The sequence below is a fragment of the Herpailurus yagouaroundi genome, unplaced genomic scaffold (genome assembly GCF_014898765.1).
Source record: "Herpailurus yagouaroundi ecotype Mexico unplaced genomic scaffold, PumYag 206, whole genome shotgun sequence".
NCBI lineage: Eukaryota > Metazoa > Chordata > Mammalia > Carnivora > Felidae > Herpailurus > Herpailurus yagouaroundi.
In genome coordinates, this window is record NW_024412437.1 from 1,197,374 (window position 1) to 1,225,077 (window position 27,704).

At 42.3% G+C, this 27,704-nt stretch overlaps 1 protein-coding gene and 1 long non-coding RNA gene across 16 annotated transcripts; one reads left to right on the top strand and one right to left on the bottom strand.

The window, feature by feature from the left end:
• Positions 1–427: 427 nt before the first annotated feature.
• Positions 428–27,639, bottom strand: STRADA (STE20 related adaptor alpha). Of its 14 annotated transcripts, none has more exons than XM_040452078.1 (14): positions 27,535–27,629; positions 26,176–26,341; positions 19,057–19,112; positions 17,297–17,354; positions 14,777–14,805; positions 8,989–9,091; positions 7,984–8,105; positions 5,942–6,050; positions 5,706–5,829; positions 4,021–4,192; positions 3,394–3,498; positions 1,240–1,481; positions 892–934; positions 428–608 (listed from the first exon to the last, which is right to left on the bottom strand). In XM_040452078.1, the coding sequence occupies exons 3-14, from the start codon at positions 19,066–19,068 to the stop codon at positions 456–458; spliced, it is 1,272 nt and encodes a 423-aa protein (XP_040308012.1). In that variant the 5' UTR covers positions 19,069–19,112; positions 26,176–26,341; positions 27,535–27,629; the 3' UTR covers positions 428–455. The 14 variants fall into 14 exon arrangements, with proteins under 14 accessions (XP_040308012.1, XP_040308008.1, XP_040308011.1 ...); XM_040452074.1 differs by having other exon boundaries at positions 19,033–19,112; XM_040452077.1 differs by lacking the exon at positions 26,176–26,341 and having other exon boundaries at positions 27,535–27,639.
• Positions 4,538–12,387, top strand: LOC121015266 (uncharacterized). 2 transcript variants are annotated; one of them, XR_005783724.1, is made up of 5 exons: positions 4,538–4,878; positions 8,474–8,624; positions 8,827–8,962; positions 11,632–11,691; positions 12,005–12,387. It is a non-coding gene; the product is annotated as an uncharacterized LOC121015266 (long non-coding RNA). The 2 variants fall into 2 exon arrangements; XR_005783725.1 differs by lacking the exon at positions 11,632–11,691.
• Positions 27,640–27,704: the final 65 nt, after the last annotated feature.

A 27,704-nucleotide genomic window follows, 5' to 3' on the forward strand; every position in this document is an offset into this window, starting at 1 on the left:
CAGGTGGCTTATTGCTTACCCCTCCACGGACCTCTAAGATCTGAGAGCAGAGGGAGAGAATGCAATAGGCTGGTAGGACAGCTACAGTGAGAAGAGGAAGTCACACAGTCCCCAGGTCAAGGAGTCAAACCCTGGGCTTGGCCTTTAGCCTTCCAGGGCCAGAACAGCATCTCTTTCTTCTGAAGAGGTTGCCTGAACTCCCAGGATGGAATGTCAGATTTCTGGCCTCTGATCAGCGGTTGCTGGGATTCCCTGGTGTCTCAGAAGTCCTGGAGCAGTAAACAAGGTTTCTCTCCAAGAATTTCTTTCCCAGTGAGTAAGCGGCCAACTCTCCTGGCAGAAATGTCTTTTCTACCCAACCTGCACCCGGGAGGGTGGGAGTGTGGCCGGCCCTCAGAAAGGGCCCCTGAGGCTCACATGTTCCAGGACTGAGAACGTGCACCTTCTTCGGAGGCTCAGAACTCCCAGTCGTCCACCTCCAGCTCTTCCAGGTTTGTTACCAGGCCAAAGATCCCGCTGTGATCCTGAGGCTGACTGCCCTCAAAACTGGTGATGGGGGTGACAGGGCGAAGTAACTCAGGCAAGGCCTCTGAGGCGCGCCGCTTGATCTGAGGGAGGAGACGCAGTTAGGGGTGGATCCTGTTGCTCTGGGTCCCAGGACACCATCGGGCAAGAACTATGGCCCCATGACAGTTGGACTGTTAGAGCCAAGAATCTCTATGAGAGGAAGGCACAGCACCTTTAAGGGGCTTCAGAAAACTGGGCATTTCTCTTTGATTCAAAGGGAGGAGGAGAGAACACCTAAGGACCCCGAAGCTAAGGGGGTTGAGGGTCGTTAGAAGCACAGGCAAGAAGAAAATCCCAGGGAGCCTCAGGAGAGTGCTACTATACCTGCTTGAAGAAAGAGTGGTTCAGGAGGGTACTGGCACTTGGTCTGTGGAGAAAGGGGAAGAGAGCCCAGCATTACCCCTGTGCCCCAGGATTCCCAAATCCTGCTGCTCACACCTTATCCCCAGGCTCCCTCTGCTTCTTCCCTCAGCTCTAGAAGAAACAACAGCCCGAGCTACCCAGGTCGCTTCTTAGCAAACCGTTGTGTTGATCCCTCTGGCCGCAGGAGCTCGGGACTCCTCCAGGAACCCAGCCCTCCACAGAACAGATGAATCCTCTCAAACCCTGCCTTTGACCCCCCAGGCCCTCTCTGCCCCCCACAAAGCCCGGCTCCCAGCCCACAGGAAATACCTTACGTCTGGACTACGCTGAAGGCACTGCTCCACAAAGTGATGGAAGTGGGGGGAAAAGGTGCGGTGATAGGGGTGGGAGGGCGAGTCGCCATTGGAGGTCCTGGGGGTGCTGGTGGCCAGGCTGTCACTCAGGCCAGAGTTGGCTGCTGAGCGTGAGGTGCTCATGGTCAGCTCCTCGGCAGGGATGGTGCTGGTGTCCAGCAGGCAGGGCACGGTGCCATTCAGCTTCTCCAGCAGCATCTGGGGAGGACAGAGCCAGGACGCAGGCTGGAGGGGGGGCCCTGGAAGATCTATGGAGTTTCTTCACAAATACACTTTTCCCAGTATACAAGTGTGGTTTAGGGGAGCAGAGAAAAGAAAAGTGGAGTAAGTCTAGTTTTCTCAAAGGTATGCTGGCCACTGGCTCCGCAGCCATACCCCAGCTCAGCCAAAGGGAAGAGGAGGAGAGGGCCTGCAAGAATGCACCCTTCCGCCATGGCTGCAAGGAAGGTCCCCGTCTTCTCTCCTGTTTATAAGACTTCTTCACGTCCTTTTAACTGTAGAGCACTCACCCTAGGGTGAAGGCGGCTGTCAGGTCATTGTCTTTGGAGCCCAGCCCCAGTCTCTTGTGCCCAGGTGGTTCAGGAGGGGTGTGTTACACAGCGCCTGTCAGGCACGCCCTGGGTTGTCGCTGCACCGGAGCAGGGTGCCCAAGGGCCGACTAAGCTTGGGCAGCTGTGCCACAAAGTCCTCTGATGCCACACATGCAAAACAGCCCCAGCTTGGGGATTGCTGCCCTTGGGGTTGTCCTCCTGAACTTCCAGGCCAGAACCCAGAAGTCTCTCTAGAGCTGTGCTGTCTAATGTGGCAGCCACCAGCCACATGTAGCTATTTATACTTACATGAAATTTGGTTTAAAATTCAGTTTCTCAACCTCACTGGCCACACTGTAAATGCTCAACAGCCACAGGTGGCTAGTGGCCACTGTACTGGGCAGCATAGATAAGAGAACGCTGCCACTACCTCAGAAGATGCTATTGGATAGTGCAGCTCCTGTACCTCTCGTTCACCTTAAATAGCCGCCTACCTTTCCTGAGCACTTTCTGTGACTCTCTTACTTAGATTTTCTAGACTTCTTACTGAGGTTTCCATACCCTCCTAATGAGTCTGCTAGATCTAATCTACCTGCTATTGTGATCTTTCTGAACTATGTATCTGATGCTATCACTCCTGGGCTTAAAAGCCTTCAGCAATTCTCCATGTGGTTTGGGACCGGAACCAAATGCCCTGGTGTGGCACACAAAGTCCTTCATGCTCTGCCCTGGCTTCCTGCTCCAGCAACATCACCCAGCAGCCCCCCAGAAGCACCTGTACTTCAGCTATTTGTAACCATTGCTATTCCCCAGATCCTATCCCTGTTTGACTCTGGGTCTTTGCACATGCTGTTCTCTCTGCCTAAGTTTCCTTCTAGTTCCCATTCCTCACACAGCAAACAATTACTATTTGCCTTCAAGACTCAAATGTCACCTCCTCCCAGAAGCCTCCCTGGGTCCCCTGCTCTACAGAGCTCCCCTCTGGCCACTCTCTAGCTGCCCCTATTCCCACAAGGCAGTCTGTGGGTTCAAGGGAGAGGCTCACTCAGAGCCTCCACCCCTCCACCCCCTCCCAGTTCTAGATCATGCTCCAGATACTTAGGATTCAGGTAATTCTTGCCAAAATGACCCGAGTCTGCTTCCTAGACTTGATAAAGCCTCATAAGCCTCTTCCCTGGTCTGTCTCCCAAAGGTAGACTATGCCACTGGCTGTGTGTGCCAAGGAGTGGCCAAAGGACAGTCATTGTAAGGGGCATGAACAGATGTTGAACTTGTAGGCTGGAGGTTCCAAAGGTATTGGCCAGAATATGGTAGCACAGAACCCGAGAAGCCTGAGAACTCTAAATTAGAAACTGGCCTTCCAGGTATATTTATCAAGGTAGGACAGACATATTTTGTAAATTTATGAAATTCATCTAAGTAGACAACATGGTATGTGGGCCTCCATTTGCACACCTGCTCCAGGCCCTGCAACAGTCAGTGGCAGGCCTGCTCCTGGGCTCTCCTTCTCCAGGGTCCCCTCCCACAGCAGGGGAAGGCAGTGGTGGGCAGGTAAGAAGGAAAACAGGCTGAGGGCTCACCTGGGTGGCAGGCATATCCTTAAAGGGGACATGGCCATTGGCCAGCTCACAGGCTGTGATTCCCACACTGTAGATGTCAGACTTGGCATCGTAACCCTGCAGATTCTAAGTCAGGAGAAAAAAGCCATAGATCACTCCATTTGTAGCCACGGTTGTTCTTAGAAGAGACCGGCATGGGGCAACATCCGAGGGGAGGAAGACAGTATCTGTCTCAAATCCAGCCCACTTTCCTTGCCTGTACTACTGAAGAGTAGCTGATATTGTAAAGGAATGAATGATGCTGTGTAACAAGCAGGGAGAAGTGTGGGTCCCCATACTCCTGCTTAGTGGAAGGATGTGGAGAGCACTGAGTATTTCAGGAATGCTCACTCTTCCTATAAGGAAGGTCTCTGAAGGGAACTGAAATAGCATTAGGTCCAGTTTGGGACTCCACAGAGGAGAAACACCACCATGTGCAATGGGCTGAGAGGCCTCCCGGGTCCGCCTACCAGCAGGGAACCCCTCCCTCTGGAACCCCTTACTCCACTCAGAAGCAGAGCACTCCCATCTAGGGAAATTCCTGAGGGCTCCCTAGGGAAACTGTGAATTGGTGAGGGATAGGGGCTTCTCAGGACTCAGTCCACAGACCTGCTGGAGGACCTCTGGGCTGAGCCAAGGCAGAACCTTGACACTGTACTTGGGAAAGTCGTGGACCACACGCTGCCGCTGCCCATGGCTGATCATGCTGAGGTTGCTGCGTAAACCAGACAGGTAGACCTTTCCCTCCGAGGAAATCAGAATGTGGCTGGCTTTGACGCTCCTGGGGTGGGGTGGGGTGGGGAGCAGAGAGAGGGTGTCACGGGGCCACAGGAGCCCTTCACGTCACAGACCTCTGATCTTCACATACTAAGTAAATATTATATACACATAAACACATTTTAATATAATACATGCATAAAAAAAGAGAAAATAGCATGACCCAATTTACATACCACCAGATTTTAAATCTTTATATTTTGCTAAAGTTCTTTTAGGCTCACAGACCACTGCTTTGAATCTGTGGGTATTCTTATAAAGTGGATCATGGTGTGATATCCATATATTTTCAATTTACCTAAAGGTACTGTGTTATGCATCCCATCCTTCCTTCACTCCTCAGTGCTGTTTGTAAGATCCATCCGTGTGGCCACCTGTATACAACCAACCTTTGCTTCTAACTGCCACCTGCACTCTGGGGTGGGATCGAACACTTCTACTGACCCCTTCTTCCAGGAAGGAACATTGATGCTGCCTCGAACCACCATGGATATGAATGATGGCATCTACCTATGTCCCCTGAGAGGCCTGTGTGAGGGTTTCTTTGGGGCGTACCCCCAGAGCAGCATTGACGGCCCCAGTGCCGAGTGACCCTGACTGGTTGCATTGGGCCATCTTCCACTGTGCGGTCAGGAGACCCCACCTCACCACACTGGGCTTCAGCCAGCTTCCAAATGACACTGGTCTCAGGTGTGTAAGGTGACATCCTCCTGTTTAATTTGCTTTTCTGATTCTTATTAGATTTGAGTGTCTGGTCATATTGAGAGTCCTTTGGGTTTCCTCTTCTATAAACTTCAAACCCTTTGCTCATTTTTGTTGCTTTGCTTACCCTTTTCTTATTGATTCACATAATTTCCTTGTTACTAATCTCCTGTGTGTTCTAGACACAGCTAACATCTTGCACGCTGTCACCCATTTCTTAATTTTGTCCATGGTGTTCTTTTTCGGAGATATCTTTAATCTTGATATAATCAAATCCATCATATGTTGTTTTGTGCTTCTAAAATATCTAGACATTCTTCTGTGCCTCAGGTCACAAAAATATTTCCTTCTATCCAAGTCTGTAGTTTTATATCAGACATTTAGGCCTTAATCTGTCTGAATAGTGCTCCTTTGTACGTGGAATTAGGTAAGGGTCCAGCTTCCCTACTGTGAGTGTCTTTTCCTAATACCATCTATTAAGCAGCCCCTCGCCCCAGCCTCTCAGCACAGGGCTGACTGTGGGGCACACATGCAAGTTTAGGTGCTCCAAGGAAGGAGGGGGGTGGGGCACAGAGGCCCATGCCAGATGTTCTTCTCACACAGCACTCAGGACCGAGCTGCTCAGTAAAGAGAAAGTTGGCACCGATAGGCTAAATGCTCTACCAAGTCAGAGGCAAGGACAAAATCCCAAGCTTTGATTTAAACTCTGACTTCACTAACTTCAGTCAACCTTCTCCTCCCTTCCCCTGTTTACTTGAGGGCTCCTGGGCACAGATCCCTGCTCTTGTCAAGGGCGATTATGCCTAAGAATGCACCTGTGTACGTATCCCATGTGGTGGATGTAGTCCAGGGCCTTGAGCACCCCCTGCAGGATGTAAGCAATCGCCAGTTCATTCATGCCATCCATGAAGTGTGTGCAGATGAGATCCTTTGCAGAACCTGAAGAATTGTGGGGACACGGGGAAGGGTAACAAAGAAGGGAAACAGACATGAACCTGCTGACAACAGCGTTCTCAAAGCACCTCTCTGCCAGGACCCCTGTTCCACTCACCATACGCCATGAATGATGTGACAACCCACAGCTCATTGTCTGCAATAAAGGTGGCTCGATATGGCAGGATATTGGGATGGCTGAAGAGTTTAGAGACATGAAGCTCCCCCTGAAAACAATGGTAAGCGGAAGTCAGAATCAAGGGGTGCTGAAGAAGACGCTCAACATGAAGGTGGTGGCAAGAATAACATGGGGACCCAGTCTTTCCTGGAGCTCTTCTCAGAGTCCTGGGAGCAGCCCAAGCAGGTGGCCACCCACATGAGAGAAGCCCGGCTCTGCTGTCTCCACAGGGAAGCCAGCACTGCTCTGCCAGCTTCTGCCTGCGTTTGGCTCCACTAGCCAATCTTGGAGCCTCAAGAAAAATTCCCCACCAACAGCGAAACTGCTAACAACACGGTAGAGGGTCACAGCTCGCCACGTCAGAAATGATGAGAACCGGGGCGCCTGGGTGGCGCAGTCGGTTAAGCGTCCGACTTCAGCCAGGTCACGATCTTGCGGTCCGTGAGTTCGAGCCCCGCGTCAGGCTCCGGGCTGATGGCTCGGAGCCTGGAGCCTGTTTGCAATTCTGTGTCTCCCTCTTTCTCTGCCCCTCCCCCGTTCATGCTCTGTCTCTCCCTGTCCCAAAAATAAATAAACGTTGAAAAAAAAAATTTTTTTTTAAATTAAAAAAAAAAAAGAAATGATGAGAACCAACAGTTGACTGAAGACTTATAAAGTAATAAGCTTAGTTCAACTTCAAGGGCCAAGGCACAGAACTCCTCTTTAAGATAAGAAAACAAAAAACACTGGGGCACCTGCGTGGCACAGTTGGTTAAGCATCCGACTTCGGCTCAGGTCATGATCTCACAGTTCGTGGGTTCGAGCCCCATATCGGGCTCTGTGCTGACAGCTCAGAGCCTGGAACCAATTCTGTGTCTCCCTCTCTCTCTGCCCCTCCCCCCACTCACACTCACCGCCCCCGTCTCTCTCTCTCTCAAAAATAAACATCAAAAAAATAAAAAAAGGAAAACAAAAAACATTTTCCTCTTAAAAGGAAAACGTTGTAATCGATAGGACAAGGAAACAAAGTTATCAGAGAGCAAACACGAACTACTAGACAGCCGAAGGTACTTCTCCAGCAACCTAGGAGCGAGAGAGCAGCTACAGAAAGTGTCAGACCTGTGGGATTTTAGAATGAATTTGGACAAAAGAACTACAGAAACTCAGGGGTCCTGGCCTCTGGGACATGAGCTAAAGGCCAAACAGGCAATACTTTCTGCCTATCTACTGCTCCAAAGAATTTAAAAAAGAATCCTAAAGTCCAACATGCTCTAGAATGAACTCAGATATCTTTCTTCCCAAATAACTCAGCTGGGACTGACTTTCGGTCCCATCCTCAGACCCACAAAACTACTCTGAACACGAATGGGTGTTAGAGCACCATCAGAAGAGCATGAATTCAGGGAAACACTGTGATGAAGAAGAGGGATAGGTTGCAGTCAAACTGCTGAAAACACACTGACCCAGGCCCTGAATCTAAAGAGCTCCCGGTGCAAGCCTGAGTCAGGGAGGAACCCAGGCCCCTGCCAGCTGCTCTCAGATCTGTGGTGTCCCCTGTAACCAGAGGGCAGCTACCTCCTTCTCCAACAGAAAGGAACCTCAGGAAACAGGACAATGAGAGCCAGAAGGTGGCTGTCACGGCAAAGCAGGCTGCCCCGGATCTGGAGCAAGACTGCCTGGGTTTGAATCCTGTCTCTACCACTCACTAGTATGTGTGACTGTGGGCAAGTTACTCGGCCTCTCTGAATAGTAAATAAATGAATAAATGAGCCACAAAGGCATCTTTGGAGAGGAAGAAGGGAGTATAAATTGGCCTGAGCAGAATTACAGAATCCTTAGTGCCAAATGCCCACGATTCTTCGTTAAGAGCTTCTGTTAACTTCCTGGTTTGGTCCGCCTTCATTTTCTGCCCGCTATTTTCAGAAGACAGATGTAAGAGTTGCCTTGTAATTGCGATTGGAACTAAGAGCCCATCCTTGAAGTGTCCCAACACATTTTATTACCTGCAAGAACGTCACCATCTCATTGGAACAAGCTTCCAGGTTAATCCTTCGTACCGTCACGTACTCTCCTGTCGGTTTGTACCTTGCTAGATTCACTGTCATCAGGTCCTCAAATCCTTTGCCTAAAAGAAAAGGAGAATGTCATGAACAAGTTCAATGGCAACAGAGGTAGCCTTAAAGAGACTTCATTTTAAATGAGAACTCGGGGCGCCTGGGTGGCTCAGTCGGTTGAGCGAACGGCCTCAGCTCAAGTCATGATCTCACGGTTTGTGAGTTCGAGCCCCGTGTCGGGCTCTGTGCTGACGGCTCAGAGCCTGGAGCCTGCTTCAGATTCTGTGTCTCCCTCTCTCTCTGTCCCTCCCCCACTCATGCTCTGTCTCTCACTGTCTCAGAAATAAACATTAAAAAAAAATAATAATAAAAAGAAAACTCAAAACTTTCACTAACAATTCCCCTTGTGGGTGACATTTCTTGATTTTTCTCCTATCAGTTCCTTCTCAGCCAACCACTTGAAGTGCCTATGGTCCAGGACATCAGAAGCCAAAAAGAAAAAATTGCAGAAGAGCTTCTCTCCTAGGGATGCCTGGGTGGCTCAGTCAGTTAAGCGTCTGACTTTGGCTCAGGTCATGATGTCACAGCCAGTGAGTTCGGGTCCCGCATCGGGCTCTATGCTGACAGCTCCGAGCCTGGAGCCTGCTTCAGACTCTGTGTCTCCCTCTCTCTCTGCTCCTCCACCACTCACGCTCTCTCTCTGTCTCTCAAAGATGAATAAATGTGAAAAAAAATAATTAAAAAAAAAAAAAAAAAGAGCTTCTCTCCTGGTAACATGATCTCTTTTCCCAGATTTGGAAGACAGAAGCAAAGGAGAGTCACAAAAGCCAGTTTTGTCACCCTGAGTCCTGCTAACTAGCTGACAGCCTCTGGCACTCGCTGATCTGAGGATGCAGAGGAGGCCACAGGAGTGCCCAGGAGCCTGAAGGTAAAATAGCAGTGCTAGGACTTTACCTATGACAGAGAGTAGCTCATAGCGCCCTCCTTCCGGCAGGAAGCTACTCATGATCTCCTGTTTAGACAGGGATGCTATCGACTCTGAGCTCGCCTCATTGGTCTAAAGAAAAAGAAAAATAGGTTAATAAGAGAAAATTGGGTGTGGGATGGGAGTGGGGAGGGGGTGATTCAGACCCACAAGGAGACTGGCATCTAAACATACAAATTCTGACTCGGGGTCAAAGAAATAGGTCCAACACTATTCGATGAGAAACGTAGAACACCAGATGTTCACTGTAGTCATTAGCACTAACATCAGAGCCAGTAAGTATGAGCACCATCTACAAATAGGGGTAGGGGACAGGGGTGGTTCCTAGTCAACTGTTGATTGGCTTGTCCTTTCCAACAATTGGCTCATTTGCTAAAAAGTATGAAATTCTTACTTGGGGAAAGGATGTCTAGACAAAAGGCATGTTTAGAAAAGAGAAGGGGGATGGAGAAGTGAAGGGTTCTCTTGAATTTCCTGCTGTATTGGGGTCCTATTTTAGGGCCCTGACTACAAGACTCCAAAGGTCACATGCTGAATTTTGCTATAGGGGAAATTTGGCCATAAGAAGTACCCTCTTGAGCAAACCAAGAGCCCAGACCAATCATTCTCTGACATTTTCTTTCTTTAAAAAAAAAAAAAAATTTTTTTTTAATGTTTATTATTTTTGAGAGAGAGAGAGACAGAGAGCAAGCAGGGAAGAGGCAGAGAGAGAGAGAGAGAGACATAGAATCAGAAGCAGGCTCCAGGCTGTCAGCACAGAGCCGACGCAGGGCTCGAACTCACAGACCGCGAGATCATGACCTGAACTGTAGTTGGCCGCCCAACTTGACTGAGCCACCCAGACGCCCCAATTCTCTGACATTTTCAGGTGAAACAAGAAAACAGAACACATAGGGCTGCAGGCAAGGCACAGGGCTGTCACGTCTCAGCCATCATCCCAGGCAGAGGAAGTGACCTGCTTCCTGGTTCCTGCCGTAAATGAAGCTGGACCTCAACCAGTTAGGATGTGGGCATCACACCTCTGGGCTTTGAGGTCCTAAAGGAAAAGTGCCCAGCAAAATTGATGGCAGACCAACTCTCCCTTCAGCTCAAAAGGCTCAGACCTAAATTTATTTGTGTGATTTAGGGGCCATATTTTTCTTTCTTTTGGATCTTCTTTCCTACTGAGATGGAGTACCTTACGCCAGCTCAAATTTCATATGCTGTATTCCTAAACCTGACCTCGTTAGGAAAAGATCTTTGTGAACACAAGAAAGGCCCCTCACTCAGCACTAGCCAGAAGACAGGGAGTCAAGAATGTTCTGACATGGTGGTACCTCCTTGCTGGGGATCCCTGACGTTTCAAGGGCATCCGGTTTCAAGAGTTGATGGAACTGCCAAGGGGAAAGAAACCAAGTGGGGTTCTTCCTCTTGCACCACTTAAGTATGACAGTAAGAGGAATCTAGTCAACCAAAAGTGAGCCCTGTCAGCAAATTTCTAATTCAATCAATTTTTTATATTTCCAAGATTTATCCCATATTGTTGTATTTAGCCATGCTGTACACCCATGTTGTGTTAAGAGTCATCTTGTGAATATACCTGTTTATCCATTCCAGTGTTGATAGGCTTTTGGGGTTGTTTTTGGTTCTGCTCGTATGAACTGTGCTATTAGAAACCCATTTGAATGTGTCTCTTGATGTGTATATGCAAGAGATATTCTAAAGCTTATACCCAGAAACTGAATTGCTAGGTTACAGAGTATATGAACAATCGACTTTACAAAATAATGCAAAATTGTTTCCCAAAATGGTTAAACCAATCTACACTCCCTCCAGTACTGTATGTATGTTCTCATTGATCCATTTTCCCCCATCACTTAGTATAATCAGACTTAATTTTTTGCCAATCTCATTGTGAGTGTGATTTATATTTCCGTGATTGCTAATGAAATTGAGCATCTTTTCATGTATTTATTAGCCATGTGGGTTTTCTCTCAGGTGAAATTGGCTCTTTGTGTCTCTTTGTCCATTTCTCTACTGGAATGTCTTAATGTAGGATTTCCCCAAAGTAGGCCGCCTGGAACACTGACCTTGGCAGTTAACACATATAAATGGTTTACACGTCCAATTAAATGAGAAAATGAAGCATTCTCTCTCATGGAGAATCACAAGGTGTGCTGGCATAAAATGGCTTCAAGAAGTTTTGTAGTAAGGAAACTTGTTTAATTTGTTTAACCTAGCATTTCCCAAATCTACTTGTCCAGAGAACCTTTTGTATCTCATATCTGTTAAATTTTGGGAAAGGTAATTTGGGAAAAGCTATTTTAAGTAAAACATATGGTATTATGCAAAGACTATAGGCTCTGGGGCCAGACAGAGGCAGAACTTGAACTCAGGTCTATCACTTGCTCTATGACCGTGAGTAAATCACGCTAAATTCTTGGGATCTCTGTTGTCTCATTAATGGAATAATTCCCAGTTTGTAGGGCTGCTATGACAAATGAGATAAAATATGTAAAGATCTTAGTGCTACCTGGTGTTTCATAGGTATTCAGTAAATGTGAATTCTATTCTTTTCCTCCCTCTTTTGCTGCCTACTTACTGTTTGGTCACTCTCCTGTTCAACAAATAAGATGGAACAGAGAAAATGGAGAAACCAGAGTATGCGGGGTAGAGCTTGATCAATAGTTAAGGTTGGTTTGATTTTCACTTTTACAGTTATCTGTTTTCAAATGCTCTGAAAATACGTTCTAGGAACATTTATAGCCATTGTGGCTTCTTGACACTGTGGTGTTCAGAATAATCCCAAGTGCCTCTGCCAGCTGAGAGACACACACACAACTATGGGACAAAACAGAGTAGTAATTTGAGCAAAAAGCCCAAACCAGGAGCTCTGAAATGGCAACCTACCATTTGTTTAGAATTTATAAGCTGCAAGCTAAGTTAGTCTTGAGTCCCACCTTAACTTCATACCTCTCACCACCTGTGCATAATCTTATTCTACAGATCCTGTTTTCTCAACTATCAATCTACCCCTCATAAAATCAGCGTCATCAGTTAACACAAAACCCAGGGTGTGGCTTTCAGACCCAAAGTCCCTACTCTGATCTGTGAGTATCCACATGATTCGGCCCCTGCCTACTTCTAATGACTTCATCCCTTACCACATCCCTGTGACTTGCTACACTTGACCCATACGAACAGGTGCACTTCAATCTTAGGAAGCTCACACCAGCAGTCCCTTGGTTTGGAACATTCCTGCCCTACTCCTTCCTGCCCCTGCTATTTTCTCATAGCTGCTTCTTCCCTACCATTGAGATTTCAACTTAAATGTCGTCTATGCATTGAGGACTCTGAGCAGAAAGTAAAGTAGGCTCTCAGTCACTTTATTACGTCATCTTGTTTTACTTTCCTCACAGTAGTTATTATTGTGTTCATTGATCTGTTGCCTGCCTCCTCAATTAGAATGCAAGCTCCATGAGGATATAGATCCTGACTGTCTTGTCAATTTGGTATTCCCAATGCCTACAGTGATGCTGGCACATAAAAAGATGATTTAAACAAGTTTGAGCTGAGGTTTCCTGGCCATGACCTTGTCATTGCCATGAGTTAAAGAGGACTGTAGGCTACATGTACCAGCCAGTTCCACTGGAGACAGAGTTCAACATAATGACGTATACTGGAAAAACCAGCCCTCATGCAACGCACTCACTGGATCCCCTGCTGCTAGGGACACTTTATAGATCAGAATCTGGTACCTGCATGTGAGAAAGTACTGCATTTTTTAGCAGGTAGAATCTAGAACCACTATATATTTGAAGGTCTTCCCCCTGATCTCCAGGCAAACTCCAAAATATTTCTCTAATTTGAAAAAGAGGCTATGAAGGACAGCTGGAGTTGTGAGATTAAAGTGCTTATTAAATGCATTTAAAAAAACTCCCATGGGAAAAACTACTGATAGATACTTTTTCATTACCTATGACCCTCTTCCTTGCTAGAAGTGCATATAAGACATGCTGTCTAGGCAATACACTAAAGACATACACTTGCTGAGCCAAGGTAGGAAATTATGCATTAAACTACTGATATGATTAGGTAGTAACTTGACCAAATATTTCTACTATCTCTGTTGACTACAGAATAATACTCAAAAGTGTTAGTTTTAGGAAATACAATTCCTTAGTTAATTGGGAATACGAATTCTTGGCAATCTGGAATTGCAAGAAATGAATTTGTCTCTTGGTTATTGTCCTTGTCTCACTGGGAACACTCCTAAAATGGGCAATTTCTACATTGTGGATGTTCTACAAGTCTGAACTCAGAAACCGATCTTTATTTAGGAAAACAAAAACAGTGTTTTGAAAGGAAGAGGTCTGGTGGGATATCGCCACAAGAGAGGCGGGTTAGCTCAGTAGACTGTTTCAGAGTTAGAAAAGGACAAAATTCAGATGAAAAGGATGAAATGTTTAGTCCAGTCTCTTTAAAAAACACAGCACAGCATAGCTTTATTAGTATGATATATAATCTCAAATTGTCTAGAGAAACTAATTCTAGCAAAGCTGCTTCTTAGTTTTTTCCCACCATGAAAAGCACTGTTGTTTATTTTGAAGCATTTGAAAAATACATAAGCTACTGATATCCAGAAAGCACCATAAAATAACATTGTTTAAAGAGTTTAAAACAAAATACAAGAGAGCACACAAAGACTATATTTGTGAAATGCTACATCCACCCCCCCCACAGGTTTCACACAGGATAAGTCTTGGCATAACACCGGCAGCTGTGAAAATATAAAAATTATATAAAATGGGCATTCTCATCTGGAAAAATATTTAACTGATCATATAGGGGATGTTTTTAGTCTCCTGACTGGAAAATATTTGGATCTGATAGAGAGGTGCTCCTTACTAGAGCGTAGTCAAAGCTTCACTCAAAGAGAAATTCCTAGTCAACGTCACCACCCTTCTGCTGTTGGGGCTGCCTGCCAAAGGTGCAGATGTCTGTCATCTGAAAAGAAGAAGTTTATTTAGAAAAGCGTTCTTATCCTCTCTCTTTAGAAGACACTGATTCACATTATCAAAAATAGCTTGGTACACTGTGCACATCTGTGCACATGTGGTGTTATTTACTTTGGTAAAATAAACTACAAGAGTAGGAAACAGAACAAGTCTTCCAACCCTTGCCAATTAAATAAAAAGTACACTTTCTGTTTTGTACTTTTTAATGTGGGGTTTTGATTTTAAGGTAGGAGATTTGATATCCTGCCTATAATCTAGGGAAAGCTCTGTAGTATCTCTGTGAACTGAAATCTATCAGCAATAGACCACAGAGGAAAAATTTAGTATCACTAGCCACTAAAAGTAACCACATCTTAGATTGTCGAAATTTTCTTTTCTTTTCTTTTTTCTTTTCTTTTCTTTCTCTCTTTCTCTCTCTCTTTCTTTTTCTTTCTTTCTTTCTTTCTTTCTTTCTTTCTTTCTTTCTTTCTTTCTTCTTTTTGGAGGGGGCACTGGGCGATTGGTAAGGTTGGGAAGGGGAGGAGACCTTAATCCCCAAGAGAGAGCAAAAAGTGCCTGAGACTTTTTCAGCTTCTAAAGTACAGGTCAAAATCTTTCCAGGGTGAAACCTGACTTTCCACAAGTAAAAGAATTACACTACAAATAAAACTCAATGAAATAAGCAAAAACACAAAATGATAAGCCAACAAAAAACACAGATTTCCACAAGAAATCATTCCCATGCAACAGCCATAGAGCTCAAGCCTAGAAAGTCACTTACTTTTCTCCGAGTGTCACCCGGAGGCTGCTCTGGAGTAGAGAAATTGATTGTTGGCATTTTGTTTTTTAGCAGAAGACACATCCACATTCAGAACAGCAATTATTACACTTAGAACTACATTTATTAATAGAAACCACCTAAGAGTCATTATAGTAAAAAGTGTCCACAGTGCTATATATAAACACATACATGTACGTACGTACACACACACACACACACACACACACACACAGAGTAAAAACACTACACATAGATGGGGTTTTCAACATGAATCTATGGCTCTTGAAAACATGGCAAGGCTACTATTCTATGGGTATTCTTCTGAGTATAACTCAACTGCTATAATCCCAGTCTTACATTTACTTTCCATCAGCACAATGTTAGTTTCAATAGGCTGGTTTCAGAGTCTTATACTGTGAACAAAAAATTCATTATAAAGTTATAGAGATGGCCGGCTATTTCCCAGAGAGTGCAGAGGCTAGAAAACAGGCTTAAAAAAAAAAAAAAAAAAAAAGGCAAAAAAGGTTTTAGCAGCAACATGTACATGTGAGACCATAACCCAATTAGATTCACCAGACACATACATTCTATTCTGAATACAAATAAAGCAAGGGCTTTCTGGGCCTCTGCTACCCTTGGTGAAAATAAAGCAAAGGGCAACTGAAATAACATTCTGCTCTTAAACCAGACAAACTCTCTATCTGTCCTTTTTATTTTCTCCATTCTATAAAAGTGAAAAAAATCATCAAAGTAGATTTTTAACTGGAAAGTACTGGAATGATCACACATCTCCAAATATCTTAAATTAGAAATCAGAGCATCCAACTGTATTGTTGAAGGAGATTGGCTGCACAGTAAATTAGCCTCAATTTGTCAAAATAAGATTTTTTTTTTTTTTTTTTTTTGCCTTGGACATCAGTTTTCTGGTACACAAATGGCAGGTGCAGTTGCTTAAGACAGTCTGTTAAAGGTAAAAAAACAAGTGAATAGATTAAAGGAAATCAAGCCCAGTCTCACAGAGTAGAAGGCAAATTCCAGGTTGTATAAAATTTGATAATATATACTTCATCAAGCTGTAAGCAACATACAGAAAAACCTCTTCACTCTCCTCAGGTCAGTGATGAGGCAATTGTCAAAAGACCACCAGAGATCCCACACTCAAGACACTGAAACCAAAACCCCTTCATTCAGTTCACATATCCTGTAATATTTTTAACTAATTGTAAACTGGACTTCCAACTCAATTTTCACCAGGGCCAATGTTTACTTTTAAACACGGTGTTCCCGTTAATGATGAGAAGAAAATGAGAACAGGACCAGAATGCTGTAGTTTTGTTCCATTAGCTTTTCCTTTACTGTGCAGCTAATTTTTATTCTTCAGAACTAAAACAAAAAAACTCATCATGTTTCTAAACTTTCATTTGTCTAAAACATAACATTTTGACAGAGTTCACAAATAATACTCCTCTGGAAGTTCTTTGAATGCATTAGGGAAAATAAATTAACAGGTACCATTTAGTAACTAAAAAGTTTGAATTTTCAATGACCTGAGCCTACCCCAGGGTATTTTGTTTGGATCAGTCAACCAACACACTCAATCTGATAACCTGTTTCTTTAACTATAGGAGCTGAAGAGAGTGTCTTTGGTATTCAGACACAAAGAATGGGGCTCTAATATTATCATTTTTTTTTTTAACGTTTATTTATTTTTGAGACAGAGAGAGACACAGCATGAACGGGGGAGGGGCAGAGAGAGAGGGAGACACAGAATCGGAAGCAGGCTCCAGGCTCTGAGCCATCAGCCCAGAGCCCGATGCGGGGCCCGAACTCGCAGACCGCGAGATCGTGACCTGAGCCGAAGTCGGACACCCAACCGACTGAGCCACCCAGGCGCCCCTAATATTATCATTTGTATAGAAAATAATTTTCTTTGCTTAATAGCAGTTCTCAAAAAGGCTCAATTGGAAAACAGCCAAAGACAATGCCTGGCCCTGTTAAACCTCAAAGTTGCAAGGCTACTTCCGAAATCAACATGTGGATTTTACAACAGGAAGTTAATATTTTTGTCCTGACAGATTTTTTTCCTTAGTTCTCCTAAGTCTCATAATTTCTACCACAAAAAGATGAGTCAACTAGATTGATCAGTAAAACCAGAACTTTTATATCATTGCTACCACTGTCCTGACTATAGTTTTATTTTTAAAATCTTCAAGGTTAGAAGCTTTTGAACACTTAGGTTTTTTCCTTTAAGAATATGTATTTTAACTGGACAAATACTTAGAAGAAATAAATATGCCTTTAAGTAAATACTGACTTTCTAACAATCAAGACAGATCAAGGTCAACTGCCAGATTAGTCCTCAAATCTTTGGGAAACCATAGATTCAAAATGGAGCCAAACACATATAACAACTGTAATTTACACCTGCCCTTAGAATTGCTAATTTCTATAAATTGATTTAGTCAACAAGAGTAGTAATGTTTATCCTGAAGTGATGGCTAAATGCCGTACTGTACTTACCTCCAAATAGTTCCAAATCTCTTAAGCCCTCAACAATGAACTTTTCCGAGACCCACCGCTAAAGAGGAAAACCCCAAAGAGAATTAGTATTTCTTCCAAGCCACAAAAAATTAGCTATCAGCCATTAGACAAACAAATAAACTACAAAACCAGAATCATGCAGTATAGTTAAGATGCATTTCTATGGAAAAGTTTTAAAAAGAATCTTGAATTTAAATCAACTGAAAACAATAGGTTAATTCCTTCCTCTATCCTTCTGTGCCTAATTTGATAAATAATCCTTAAATCTCACAGACTGATGAGAACCATGTAGAACTGGCCCTAAACAAGAACAATGTTTTTGTTCTTCCTATATGTACAGCTACCTTCTGGTTCCATCTTAGTCATTCAATGGCTATTACAGATGCTTTGGATCATAAATGCCAATGTGAAAAATACTACTGAAATTCACAACACAGAAAACAGAGATGAAACTGTTTTCCACAATCCTCTATTAGTTTGTAAAAGAAAACAGTAAGCTGCATGTTCTTTCATCCACTAGGATTTCTAAAAACATCATCACCACACTTACATTTTCTATCAAGTTTACAAGGACCAAACTAGCAACACCAATCTGTGGTTCACTTTACTATCCTATTTCCAATGAGTATTGGATTTCCTTACTGATCAATGGTCTGGTGTCACCCGAACCAGGCAAGGTTGAAATAGAAAAGAAGCTCACATGTAAAAGTAACAGTATCAAGATTGCATTTCACTTAAGGACTGGTGTTAAAGTTTGGCTTGGGGGCATTCTTTCCACCTGGCAGAGTTCAGACTAAGGAGAGATTCTATTTTTTCCTCTTAATTAACAGTGAAGTTTACTCTTTCCAGTATAAATTATTCTTATATATACAAACATAAGAAAAAAGAAGATTAACATTCAAAAAAACAAGCTGCATAATATGGTTCATGAATTGGAACTATAACATCATTCTCTGTCCTTCTCTATATCAATTTTTTTCTAAATTAAAAAAAAAAAGGAACACCCAAAGTAAAAAATTTGGTATAAAAAAATCATATGTACTGTATCACAAAATATAACGTATACTTTAATATTTAGAAAGTGATATATTCATGCGTCATAGCACTTATATCTTGTTACAAAATTTTAAAATAATAACTACTGCATTTAGAAATTAAATACTTGATAATAGATAATAAATAGAATACAATACTCTTTTTTTATGACATCATGGAAGCTATTATAAAGAAGCTAACTCCAGTGTTTGTTAGGGTCATTTTAGCTGGTGAGGTTTTCAGGTTTAGTAACATTTTTCATGTTCAAAGAGGCTCCAATTAAACCTGTGATTATACTTAAAAAATGTGTTCCAATAATTACAATTTGATACTGATTTTTAAAACATAGAAACTCATTGAAAATACGTAGGAAATGGGCAGCTTATTAACGGTTACATATCTACAGTGAAAAGTGTCACTGATTCATTTAATTTTGTATGACTGATATTCATAAAATAAGCCACCTTGTTTCTTCTCTATCGGACAAGCTGGTGGGTATATCTAGGGTCTCTGGTCAGCCCTCTGCTTGCAAGTTCTCTCCTCAGGAGTGGAGGCCGCAATGTCTGCTTTACTTCCTACATCCCTCATGTTTGTAGGATTCTGAGCATCATATAAAAACACCACCTACACTGCTTTACAGAAAATAAAAATAGTAAAGCCAGAAGAATAGAAACACTCACCCTAATTCGCTCTGGTTTACTTACAAGAAAAGACATGAGTTCCTAATGTGTAGACCTACTTCAATTTCAAAAATTTAAACCTAAAAGGGAAATATAAACAGGTTGAATTAGTCAAATCTCCTTTTATAAAAATGCTTTTTGATTAACAAAAACTTACTATGAGTCTACCATTCAAAGCACTGTACCAGATCTATACATTTCTAGATTCTTCAGTGACAGTAAAACTGGATGTACTGGCCAAGTACATTGTGAGATACTGCAATCTCTATAAAAAAAGACAGGTTTATTATTATATGGTTTCTTCTTTAATTTTCAAATTTCTCTTGACCAAATTCCCCACTGATTCTTTCCCAGAAGCAGTTACCTTCAGTTCTTTTGGCTGTTTCAAGTTTATCCTTTTTACTATCATTCTTAAATAATGTTTACATGGCCATGACTTATCCATTTGAGACAGTTACCTACTAACTTCACTACTGTGGTAGATGAAGACTAAGCTCTCTTATATCACCTTCCTGCACCCTAGTTTCTTGCCTTCATTCTCCCAACATAATTCGAGCATAATTTTTTTATTAAATCAACAGTCTTGCATTTACATTGCTATGACTGTGGAAACATGGTTTAGAGCTGAGGCAAACAGTTAGAGATGACCATGTCTTTCTTCTTGTACACCATTTGTTTTCCTAAAGTTAATAACGGATTCATTTCTTTTTCACTTGCTTGGTTTCCCATATAGCTATAGGTAACTTTTTCTGAGTACTTCAATATCTCTGCTATTCATCTTATCAATATATTTTCTCATACATTCAAACTCATCCATTCCAATTTTTCCATGGAGGTTGCCTTTCCAAGGCCCTCTATCCCCCTGTTGCTGAACTTACAACCCCAAAATCGAGACGCATGCTCTACTGACTGAGTCAGCCAGGCAACCCTGCAACAACCTTTTTAGTGTGGAAATCTGGATCTTCCAATTCTGAGAAATATTCTTGTATTATTTCTTTGATAATTTTGTCTCCTTCACTTTCTCTGTTTTCATGTTACAGAATTCTTAATAGTTGAAGACTTACTTCTAGAATTACCTAGAATTAATTTATGCTTGTTTCACTCCTATTTTACAACTCTCTTTTCCAAGAGATTCCTTCCATTTTATTTTCTAACCCTTCTATTAATTTTTAAATCTTGGTTACACATTTCCAAGACCTTTTGCCATTTCTCAAATGTATCTTTTTTCATGTCATCCTGATCTTCTTTTATGTTTGCTTATAGTTAAAATTATATCTAGAATGGCTAAAAGCTTAATGCATCATGACCACATAGGGTTTATCTCAGAAATGAAAGACAGTTTTAACATTAAAAAATGAATCAATGTATACAAACTGTCTTTGTCCGAAGTTGTTTGCAAATAAAAAACAACCAATTTTAAGGAATTTTAAAAAGTGAATCAATGAAGCGCACTTGCTGGCTCAGTTGGTAGAGCATGCGACTCTTGATCTCGGGGTCGCGAGTTCAAGCTCCACACTGGGTGTAGAGCTTACTTAAAAAAAAAAAAATCAATGTAATTTTACTTGAATAAACAAGAAAAAAATACAATCATCTCAATAGATGGAGAAAAAGCATCTGAAAAAACTCAACATCATTCATGATTTAAAAGAAACTCTCAGGCAACTAGGAATAGTCAAATAGGAACAAGATAGAAATAGAATTTACCAAGTCAACATGGTAAAAGATATGCATAAAAAATGTATCATTAACATCATACTTAATAGTAAAAAGAATTAGTGAGTTCCCTCTAAGAACAGAAGCGAAACAAGAATTTTCTTGTTATCTCATCATCATTTCTGTTCATCATTGTACTGGTGGTCTTGGCCAATGCAAAAAGGGAAAAAGAAACAAAAGGCATACAAATTGGAAAAGAAGGTTTAAAACCCTTTATTCATAGACAACGTGATTGTATACATAGAAAATTATAAATATTTTACAAAAAAGACATTAGACCTAAAAAATGAATTTAGAAAGAAGGTCAATTACAAAACACAATTGTACTTCTATATACTAGCAATGAATTAGTAGAAAATGAATTTAAAAAAATGAAAGCTTACAGTATCAACAAAAACATAAAATAATTAGGAGCCTTTTCTTAAATTATAAATAAGATACGTATGTTTAAAATTATAAAACATTGCTAAGAGGTATTAAAGATAAGCTAAACAAGAGATATTCCATGTTCATAGATTGGAAGACTCAATATTGTGAAGATGTCAATTCCCTCAAGTTGATCTATAGATTCAGTGTAATCTCAATCAAAATCGCAGTAGACTTTTTAAAAGAAATTGATAAGCTGATTCTAAAATTTATACAGAAATACAATGTATTTATTTATTTTTAATAAATTTTTTTTTCAATGTTTATTTATTTTTGGGACAGAGAGAGACAGAGCATGAACGGGGGAGGGGCAGAGAGAGAGGGAGATACAGAATCGGAAACAGGCTCCAGGCTCTGAGCCATCAGCCCAGAGCCCGACGCGGGGCTCGAACTCACGGACCGCGAGATCGTGACCTGGCTGAAGTCGGACGCTTAACCGACTGCGCCACCCAGGCGCCCCCAGAAATACAATTTATACAGAAATAAAATTTATACAGAAATAAAATAGCCAAAATAATTTCGAAAAAGAACAAAATTATAAGACTTATGATACCTAATCAGACTTACTTTAATGCTATAGTAATCAAGTGTACTTTGGTTTAAGGATAGACAAATGGATCAATGAAGCAGAGTAGAGAATCCAGAAATAGATCTCTTTCCAGAAAGAGGACAAAGTAATTCCATGGGGAAAAATAATCGAATACAAATGTCTATCTATTTAGAAAAAATGAACTTTGACCCTTACCTTACACCATACACAAAAATTAACTTGACATGGATCACAGAACTAAAGAAAAAGTTAGAACTACTAAATAAAAACAGAGGAGGAAATCTTCATGATGTTAGGATAAGTAAAAATTTAAAAAAAAAAAAGGAATATCAAGAGCATGAAAGGAAAAAGAAAAATATGATAAATTTATGAAAATTAAAAAATTCTGTCTTTGAAAGATACTACTAAGAAAATGAACAAGTTGGGAGAAAACAGTGTGTGTGTGTGTGTGTGTGTGTGTGTGTGTGTGTACATAACATTTTATATACAGAATATTTAAAGAACTTCTACAATTCAATAAAACAACTCAATTTAAAAAATGGGCAAAAGATTTGTACAGAAGATATAGGAATGGCCACTAAGCACATGAAATGGTACTCAACATCACTTGTCATCAAGGAAATGTATATAGAGCTACAATGAGATACTACTACACACCTACCAAAATGGCTGAAAATAAAAACTGACAATACCAAGTGCTTGACAAGGATAGTTACCAACAGGAACTTTCATACATTAATGGGGATATATGGGGATAGGGATACAAAGTAGTATAGCCACTTTGGAAAATAATTTAGTAGCTTCCTATGACCAAATAATTCTGCTCCTAGGTAGTCTATTCAAAAGAAATGAAAACATATGTTCACATAGATTTGTATATGAATGTTCATAACAGCATTATTCACAATTGGCCCCAAACTGGAAACAAACGTCTATCAACTGGTAAATGAAAAAACAAAATGTAGTATATATGCCAGCAGAATACTACTCAGCAACAAAAAGAACTTTTTGGGTGATGAAAATGTTCTGTATTTTGATTACATGGTAGTTACCTAAGTGTATCTGTCAAAACTCAACAAAACCATTAACTTAATGTAGGTGTATTTTATTCAGGGTAAATTACATCTCAACAAAAATGATTTTTAAAAAAATTTTTTTCGGGGCGCCTGGGTGGCGCAGTCAGTTAAGCGTCCGACTTCAGCCAGGTCACGATCTCGCGGTCCGGGAGTTCGAGCCCCGCGTCGGGCTCTGAGCTGATGGCTCAGAGCCTGGAGCCTGTTTCCGATTCTGTGTCTCCCTCTCTCTCTGCACCTCCCCCGTGCATGCTCTGTCTCTCTCTGTCCCAAAAATAAATAAACGTTGAAAAAAAAATTTTTTTTTCATGTTTATTTTTGAGAGAGAGACAGACAGAGTGCAAGCAGGGGAGGGGCAGAGAGAGAGGGAGACATAGAATCCAAAGCAGGTTCCAGGCTCCGAGCTGTCAGCACAGAGCCCCACGCCGGGCTTGAACCCACGAACTACGAGATCATGCCCTGAGCCGAAGTCAGCCACTGAACCAACTGAGCCACCCAGGCACCCCACAACAAAAATGATTTTAAAAACCAAATGACGAGAGACACCTGGGAGGCTCAGTTGGTTAAGTGGCTGACTTCGGCTGAGGGCATGATCTCATGGTTCGTGGGTTCAAGCCCCACGTGGGGCTCTGTGCTGACAGTTCGGAGCCTGGAGCCTGCTTCGGATTCTGTGTCTCCCTCTCTCTCTGCCCCTATCCTGCTCACATTCTGTCTCTGTCTCTCAAAAATAAATAAACATTAAAAAAAATTTTTTTTAATTATAAAAAAAAGTCAAATGACTAAAATAATCAGAAATGCTTTTGAATAGTCTAGAAAAAAAAAAAAACACTGCCAAATTCCTCCTTTTTTTTTTCTAGGAATCCTTAGAACTGCTTCAGAGAAATCAAAGAAATAGTTTTCAATCCAGGGGAGAGAGGAGGCCTTTCAAAATCATCTACAGTTTTGTTTTGCTTTTTTTTTTTTTATCAAATTGCATTTATCTTCACCCCATCCTAATTTTCTTACAGAAGATCATCATCATGTTAAGAATCATTTATCCTGGAATTAAATAGTAAACATATTGACTGAATTTGAAGAAAAAAAGATTATTAGAATACACATTGTTTAATAACATTAAACACAAAGCATCATGCAAAAGAAATTTAAGAGGAAACAAAGTCCACATCCATATGTAGTCTACAACAGAAAGAAAATAGAATATTAATGTAGATAAAAAGATGATTTTTATCTGAAGGAACTGCCTATGATCTGGAAAAATACTAGCAATAGAAAATAAAGTCAATCCCAAAACACTGTATAAACTAATATAACAAACCTAAAAACTGGTCCTAGACCACCACACCAACAGCTTCATTAATTATCTGAACCATTGGCTCCCAAACCAGGATGTGTTTCAAATTAACTTGTTAGTTATAAAAACCTTTGGATGCTCAAACTCCCCCCTTCAAAAATTTTAATCCAGCAAGTCTGGGGAATGCACAAGTAGAAACGGGCAATTCATTATGGTGTTCAGCAAAGGGAAAAGACAAGGGACCTGAATAGTTTTATGGAAGGGATGGGGGGGTGGGGCTTGAATGTCAAATACAACTTAAAGAAAACAGCAATTCCAAGCATGAAATAGTATTACTACTGATTTTTAGTACATTCTTTGTTTTGTCCACACATGTATCTCCCAGTTTCTAGAATAGTGCCTATCACATGGTAGGCACTCAGTAATGTTAAATGACCAACCAAATATACTGACAAATGTGTTGGCACTTTGCATACTCTCCACTTAATGTGAGGCCAGTAATAGGAGCACAAGTCCACATATATGAGAACAATGAAGAGGCCTATGTGAATGCTAAGAGTATCGACTTTCTTCACCAGGCAATAGGAAGTAACTACGTTTTGAACAGAAAGGTGACAAACACAGAACAGCGGTCTAAGTGTCTCTCAAACTTTACTACGCATTCAAATCATTTGAGGATACTGCTAAAATTGCAGATTTTGGGGCGCCTGGGTGGCGCAGTCGGTTAAGCGTCCGACTTCAGCCAGGTCACGATCTCGCGGTCCGTGAGTTCGAGCCCCGCGTCGGGCTCTGGGCTGATGGCTCGGAGCCTGGAGCCTGTTTCCGATTCTGTGTCTCCCTCTCTCTCTGCCCCTCCCCCGTTCATGCTCTGTCTCTCTCTGTCCCCAAAATAAATAAAAAACGTTGAAAAAAAAATAAAAAAAATAAAAAAATAAAAAATAAAATTGCAGATTTTGATTTAGAGATCTGGAGTGGGGCCTGGTAGTTCTAAAAAATTTCCAGATGATGGTAATGCTGATCTGTGCACCATCGTACTGACTAATGTTTGAGAAGCCTTGTTGGAAGGAACATTCAAGGAATATTAATCTGCAAAGGGATGGGAGAAGGGGAGGTGAAAAGACCCAGAGAAAGGAATGCCAGTTAGAACACAATGCCAGTGGACCATATTTGGGGTGATAAGAGCCTGTAGGAGAAGGAATGGTAAGAAATAGATGGACAGGGGAGAAGGAAAAATAAAGAAATTATATTTAATTAGCAAGGACACCATAAGTCATCTAGCCCATCCTCCACCCTTCAGAGGAACAGCTTTTACAAACTCCTGAATGTAAGGTTACTTTTAACCTCTGCTTGAAAACTTCCCCCACTAGAGACTCTACCTTATCAGGGAACCCATTCTACTTGTGGACAACTCAGATGACTCCTGATTTTTTTGTGCCCAAGGAACTGGGAAAGAGTAGTGTGTCAGCGACAAAACAGGAAACTCAGAGGTGGAAGTGGTTTAAGTGGAATGATGAGTTCGAGTTTTTAAATCATAATGAGGTTGAGAAAGTAGATATGCATCCCAAATGGGAAGGTGTAGCAGTCAGTTAGAAGAGACACATTAGAGATGGCTATGTGGACTTGGGAGTTAGCAGCTAAAGCTCTACAAGTGACAAACTCCCCAAAGGAGAAAATGGGGAGAGCAAAGCAGGCTGGGGAAGCAAGCCTTGGGATAGGTCCATACTTAGGACATGGCACTTGAAGGCAGGTAGGAAATGGAGCCCAAAGGAAAAACTTTAAAGGTTCTGCTTCCCTTACTGGACCACTTTTGCTCCCCCAACCTGGTTAACTTTGACTTGTCAATGCTCACTACTCATCTCAGGTGTCCTGTGCTACAGAAGCTCTCCCTGACCACCGCTCCCCCCGCCCCCACTTATGTTAGGTGTTCAGTCTCAGTATTCAATCCTTACACCTACCACAATGTTGACTGCCAAGAGTCTTGTTCACTATTGCTTTACTCTGCCCAACACATAATATGGGCACTCCTGTATCTGTTAAATTATTAATAGTTAAAATAAAAAAAAAACAGTAAGCATTTATGGTGAACTTACTATGTGCAAGGATCTGTGCCAAATGCTTCACAGAGATCAGCTCACAATAAGTACTATCATCCTCGTTTTACAGATCAGGAACTTAAAGCTCAAAGAGGTTAAGTGCCCCAAATTCCCCACAGGCAAGTGGTAGAGGACTTGTCAGATCTTTTCCAAAGCCCGTGCTCTAGAAGCCAGAGTGCTAACACAGAAACATAGGGAGAAGTGTCAAGACTGTGTGTGCGAAGATACAAAGATGACTGAGAAGACATCGCCTGATTTGACAATGCTGCTGACCAGATGACAAACAGTATAGAAATAATTCATTTGCCTTGATTTATTTTTTTTCCCCCTATTTTTGTCACTGCTTTCCTAAACTTCTTCAATGTCTGGGGTTACAACTATAAACACTGCATCTGAGTCACAATATTCTAAGAAACCTGATCAAAGGCTGGGGGAACAGACTTAACCAGTTCAGCACTGTAACTAATGGCTGAATAGGATCCTGGCCTAAGGCAGGTAACCGAGTGAGACTTGCTTTCAATTCTCAGGGACAAGAAAGTCTTGGGTGTCTTTAGACAGTATCAATCAGTCAGTGAAGAACTGTCTTAATCCTTCAAATACATATTGGAATACGGTTCTACTTCAACAGGTAGTATACAATAAGAAAGGGACCAATACTAATGGCTTTTCCTCTTTGAGGGAATCAAATTAGAATATGCTAGGATATCTTAACAGAGAGCTGGGCTGATAAATTAGTTCCCCATTTCCTGGAAACTTGAACAATTTTATTTAACCACTCCCCTTCCCTCGAGCTCACTTCCCTACCCCCACCGCCCATCTCCACCCCAAATCTACTGTGGGCGCTGAAACATTCTTGGAAAACAAGACAATTAGCAGCTCTTTGTTTTTGCTGATTCAGGGAGTCACCTAAATCGTTCTTTTAAGGGGGTTTGCCTGTCCAGCCTGGGATAGATGGAAATTGGGGTTATGGGATCGGGGGTGGGGGGGTGGGACGGGGGGAGCGGAAGAGGTCAACACAGGATCGGCCGCCTCTTTGAGCAGGACAAACTGACACCTGGGCCCCAGGTTCCCCACCTGGAAGTGTGGGGGGTAAGATGGGTACGGAAAGCAGGCGCTCGCCTCTCCCGGCAACTCCGCTCCGGTGTCTCCCGGGCAGGCCCAAGCCTATTCTGCTCTCAGGCTGCAGTCCCTCATTGCGGGAATCGAGGGAACTGGGTGAAAAAGGGGCCCGTGGAGGGTGAGGGGGGGCCGGGATGGCCGATCTGACGAAGGCCCAACCCTGAGGAGATGGAATCGGAGTCAGGGCGAGAAAGAACTGGTCCTGGAGCGCACCAGGCGGCCCCGCCAGCCCGGTACCTGGTCCTGGAGTTAGCAAGCAGTCCCGACCCCGTCTCAGCTCCGCCTCCTGAGTTTAGGGCCGCGCAGCCAGGCCGGTTGCTGGGGGAGGGGGGCGGGGGGAGGAGAAGGTACGCAACGTGCCATGCGCAGTAGCGGGACCCGGGGAGGGCTGGTGGCGGAGAGCTCCA

Excerpts from the sequence above, each read along its gene's own strand:
- STRADA (XM_040452073.1), bottom strand. The coding sequence starts at position 19,068 with ATGTCTTTTCTTGTAAGTAAACCAGAGCGAATTAGG. Across the intron at positions 3,499-4,020 it reads GCCCAGAGGTCCTCCAGCAG|AATCTGCAGGGTTACGATGC; the intron begins GTCTGTGGACTG and ends CTCCTGACTTAG. Across the intron at positions 935-1,239 it reads CAGCGTAGTCCAGACGTAAG|ACCAAGTGCCAGTACCCTCC; the intron begins GTATTTCCTGTG and ends CTTTCTCCACAG.